Here is a 5,000-nt window from a genome sequence, read left to right as displayed (position 1 = left end):
GAAACCTCCTCAGCCTCAGTTGTTCCAAAACAGTACATGTAGATGATGTTGAGCAATACTTCGACTTCTTCCGCTTTTTTACCAGTTAAGTAAATCTCTTCCGCATGCCTCTCAGAAAAGTCTGAGGTGAACATTTTCTCGAACACCGGGGACCACATTGATAAGGTGCTTTTGTGAACATGGAATTTGACCCCCTCTACGGACAGCACCACATCACTGAAGAGCCATGGTTTTGAGAAATCAAGATCAGAGCTGTTAGAGCAGGCCATCCTAAAAAAAAATATTTATAAATGAAGTAGTTTGAAGGCCCGCTCCACTTGATTTCAAACTCTATGAATCCCTGCTATCGCCTCCCTCTCGCGTCACAAAAGTTAAATAAGTCCCTAGCGTTCGTTTGGGAAGAAAGATTGCGTGACGAGCCTTTGGCTACAGGGACCTTTAGATTCTTGGACGAGGACGAGAACGTGTACGAGTTTTGACTGCCTGTTTTTAGCGAAAATTCTTCGAATTTATAATCCGTACCGATTAATAACGGCCGTTTTTTTTACTAGAGACGCATAATTCGTCTGGGACGAACTTGTGCAAGCATTTTTTCCGCGTCTGTTACATACGTCTGGCATAAAGACGGGCACAAGACGCATTATGCGTCTGGACGAAGTATCTACTTTAGTGCATCTTCGAAGACGCACTAAACTGGATACCTCGTCCAGACGAATTATGCGTCTTGTGCCCGTATTTATACTAAACGAATTTAACGGACGCAGAAAAAATGTTTGCCCAAGTTCGTCGTAGACGAATTATGCGTGTCATATAGTTCGTCACGTCTTTACACTAGACGGATATAAACATGAGAGACGCATAATTCGTCTGGACGGATTATGCATCTCTAGTATAAAAACGGCCTAATCTTACTCTTTGTTAGCAGTATAGGTTGCTCAGTTATTCTTCTTGCTGGTAACTGAGCCTTTTTGCTCATCAAAAAATGCGAAAACTGCTACCGTGTTGTTGACTTGTTTTGACACGACGACATTTTTGCAAAACCTCGTGCTAAAATGACGACGATCATGTTTTTCCAGATAAAATGACGCTGGTTTCCGCGCGCTCACCGTTGTTCTATGAGAAAATCTCGTACTCGTTCTCCTCCTAGAATCTGAAGGTCCCTTATTTGTTTTGTCCAATTTGGGTGTTTTTCGCATGTGAATAAAGTGTTGTTATATCAAGCAACGGTGCTAGAACTGACCTCCAAAAATTCTGTCCGAAACATAATAAACATGGGCAAATTAAAAATAAACCCTATATTGTTGCTTTCATTTAAACAAAGTTCAAAACAAACAATATCTCCGTACGTATTTCTAGAGGGAATATTCCTCCTTGAGGCAAGATTCATGTCTCAGCTTCGCCACTTGAATATATGCAAGTGAATATACATTTACACTGATGGGCTGGCTATTCGTTCTTCAAACTATGCGGCTTCAGATTATAAATTTAAGCCGTAGCGGCGCGAACTCACCTGGAGATCGTAGTTTGGTCAAGAAGTTCCTTTGAACGCTAAATATTGACGAAAATGCAAAGATTCCGTGTATCTAGCTTGCTATTATTCAGTATTATTCCTGCCTCATCGCTCATGCATGTAATCGCAAACGCCCTTCATGTAAATCGACGTGCTTTAGGATTGTGCGACAAGTGAAAAAGAAAATTCTAGCTTGTCACTCGTCAAATAAAAATGAGAAAGTGTTCGTCGAATCTTTAAAATAACCCCATAAAGGAGAAAACTCTCTGCGAGCAGAGCTTCCTTTTGTCTTTTTCTTTACTGAGGAGGAGAAAAGGAGGTTTTGCCCGAATCGGTATGGGGTGCCAAACCCGCCAAAATTATTATACTATTACTAGGCATTACTCTGTTGTTATTAGACATTACTTCGTCATTATAGACCTTATTCCAAAATGGCCGTCATTTAAATGTTCTTTTGTTTTTATTCAAATCTGCCGTTGATGCCTCGTTCTTGAGCTGAAAATTCAAAGAATATTTTGCCTTGAACGAGGCATCAAGGTCTAACTTGAATGAAAACAAAAGAATATCTAAATGGCGGCCATTTTGGAATAAGGTGTATTTGGCATTGGGCATTGCGTTTAATTATTAGGCACCAATATATTAAGCAACGCCAGGAGCCCATGAATAGGAGCTTGTCTCCCCCATACAAGCCCTAGGAGTCAAACTTTGCCTGTATCTTTCTATTTTTAGAGCGTCACGAGTTGTTTGGCACTGCACGCACTGTTTAAAATGGCCAATCAGAATAAAGTCATTGTCTAACGAAGACAAAAAAAAAAGCAAAAACAATGTACGAAAATTGTGCGAATTGATGTAAATTGATGTATATGTGAGTCCCCTGTTAAGGACTTGGTTCTAAAAATAAAAAGATACGGGCCCTAGTCTCTGACTCTGAAAATAGAAAAGTTTGCAAAGTGTAAGCGTATTTAGAGATCAACTCAGTAGACAAGTGTTTCAATACTCGGTAAATAACAAGATAGAGCAGTTTTCAAATGACTGTCGAAAGTAATTACGCGATTGCAATTGTTATACGCTTGGTGATTGGTTTAAAAATCTTGCGCCAGTTTATCAACCAATGAGAAGGAAAACCGCGCTTTGAGCAAATTACATGAAATTGCTACGAATTTGGATTGGTTCATTTCCACCTGTTGTGGTTGGTCGAAGTAATTAGTGTGGTATTTGCTTTACGACACTCAATTGAAAACCGCTCTAAACAAGTGAAGAATAAGTGGTTCACGCTACACCATCGCCGCCATGTTGGTTGACCAAAACAAAAGATCTCTCATTAGCAATTTTTTAAACGTAATGATATATGAAAAATCATATATTGCGATATTTTGTTCGTCCACCAGCAGTTGTACATTACACCATTGTCATTTCAGTCTCAAGAGATTGGTTGCAAAACACCTATTTCCCTTGGTATGAAAGGTAACGAGTATCTATTCTTATCTGCGCAACGCCCACTGAATTTACACGATTAATGCTGTTCCTCTGGGAATTGCCTAAAGGTAACTGCCTATTTAAGAAAGTTTTGCATAGCGTTCATTTTCTTTCTCGCAAAGTACTCTACGACTGTTTTTAAGCTTATTTCGACACCGTTGGTGATGTCTGATACCGAGGAAAGACCAGGAAGCCGAACGAGTAGCCGCCGACACAAGAAGACAGCCTGGCGAGTCTGCGACCATTGAAAACCCTGCGATGGTTCACCACGTTCTTGGGTTATTTAAGGATTACCTGTCAGCTCAACTTGATTCTCAGGAAAAGAAACTCGAGTCGAAGCATAAGATCGACAAAGACACCGTCGAACTGAAATACACAATTTTTCATTTGCTATTTTTGCCAAGGTAAGTGAAATTTAGTGTTCATACTCGAACGCGAGCCTGGACCATCAAAACAGCCTTGGTCTTCAAATGTATCAATCGCCCATACTGCTGTATACGCAATATCGAATAATGGCTTGGATCCCAGCCTCTCATCGTGATTTATGAAAAATTCTTACTCTTAAAAACGAGACGTCGGACTTACTTTTTTTGTGATGACACATTTCATGCCATTCCATTAGTTGTCTCCTCTAATATTCTGCCAGTTGATATGTTCTACTCTGACACAGTTTCCAACCGTACGTACGATATTTCTAATAATTATGTGCCGAAGAATATTCAGAAACTTTTTAATTGCTCATTCAGCGTTCATAAACACAATACTCGTTCCGGCTTAGCTATGGGTAACTTTTAAGTCGCTGCAGTTTGGAACAAGATTATGGAATTCTTTACATCCGTATTGGACGTTCACTTACAAAAACGTCTTTGGAAAACGAATTCGAAAATTCCTGCTTGCAGTACTTGGAGATAAAATTGGTTATGGTGACGCCCACTCGTTAATATTTTTTAATTGAGTAATCATTATCACCGTACTCTACAAATGTTTTATTTTTTTCTAACTATTTAGCTGTAGAACCTTTGTTCCTTGACTCTCTATGATATAATCGCATTTTGTGTTGATGACTTTTCTTATATCTTAATTACTGGGTTGCCATAGGCAATCCAGACATAAAACGAGTTGAATTTTTCCGTTTTCTTTTTTTCCTTTTTTTCTTTTTTTCCGTGTCAGGAAAACTCTCTCCTGTCGCTCCCCTCCTAAGTATTGTCTTTGTGCGTAGAGTCTTCGGAGCATACATTTGGTAGGTTTCATTGGGAGTAGTAGAAATGCGTAGATTTTGTCCGGTGGACACAGTAGAATATTTAATTAACCTGTAATGGCGTCGAAGTCATTGTGAAGCAATGGCCTTGTAGTGAATCTTTTAAACAAAATATACCTTTATGGGAATGATTTCCGTACAGGTCCCTACTTCATTATGCATGCAGAATATATTAATTATTCATTCGCGCTATTGTTTCCTAGAACAATGCGTATACCCAAGGGAATCGAATATATACATGGCTAATTTGTACTTACGGGATGATCAAAAGTGGATCTCATTCTCTCTCTCTCGCTCGCTCCCTCTCTTTTTTCACCCTCTCTCTTTTCTTTGCCCTTTTTGCTCACAACGTCTCTCTTTCTTTTCGTCCCAGCTTTCCTCTTTCGATTCCTTTGTCCTGTCTGTCTTCTCCAGATCCCGCTCGGCTTTTTCTATCCTTTTTTCGAAGTCTCTCGCAGTCTGCCTTGAACTCCGTACCACTGTAAACCTCTGGATTACTTGTCCCTCTTCTTTCACACCTTGATAATGATATTTCTTTGGAATTCTGGACGACAATTTACATAACAATGATAAGTAATTATATACGCGTGCCGTGCCGACCACCAATAAATGCACTGATTTTGCTTCTTTTGAAACAACGTCACCCCTTAATAATGCTAACCGTAACCCTTTAGGCTTAAGGTTGAACCCAGTAAAATTCTTTTGGAGGTTAATCGAGCATATCTGTGAATGTCTGAATTGTTTGTTTTTTTCATC

At 39.5% G+C, this 5,000-nt stretch overlaps 1 protein-coding gene across 1 annotated transcript in view; it reads right to left on the bottom strand.

Moving 5' to 3' along the window:
- The window catches only part of LOC138060057 (uncharacterized), a 4,192-nt gene extending 2,584 nt beyond the window's left edge, over positions 1–1,608 (bottom strand). The window contains exons 1-2 of the mRNA XM_068905744.1: positions 1,511–1,608; positions 1–270 (exon numbers count right to left, since the gene is read on the bottom strand). The exon at positions 1–270 is cut by the window's left edge and continues 2 nt beyond it. Of these exons, the coding sequence (XP_068761845.1) occupies positions 1–269 (269 nt within the window). The 5' untranslated portion in view covers position 270; positions 1,511–1,608. The remainder of the gene's footprint in view (positions 271–1,510) is intronic.
- Between the last annotated feature and the right edge of the window lie 3,392 nt (positions 1,609–5,000).

This window comes from Montipora capricornis, chromosome 8 (genome assembly GCF_036669925.1).
Source record: "Montipora capricornis isolate CH-2021 chromosome 8, ASM3666992v2, whole genome shotgun sequence".
Lineage (NCBI taxonomy): Eukaryota > Metazoa > Cnidaria > Anthozoa > Scleractinia > Acroporidae > Montipora > Montipora capricornis.
Note: the sequence above shows the minus strand (reverse complement) of the source record. Positions and strands in the feature narration are given on the sequence as shown.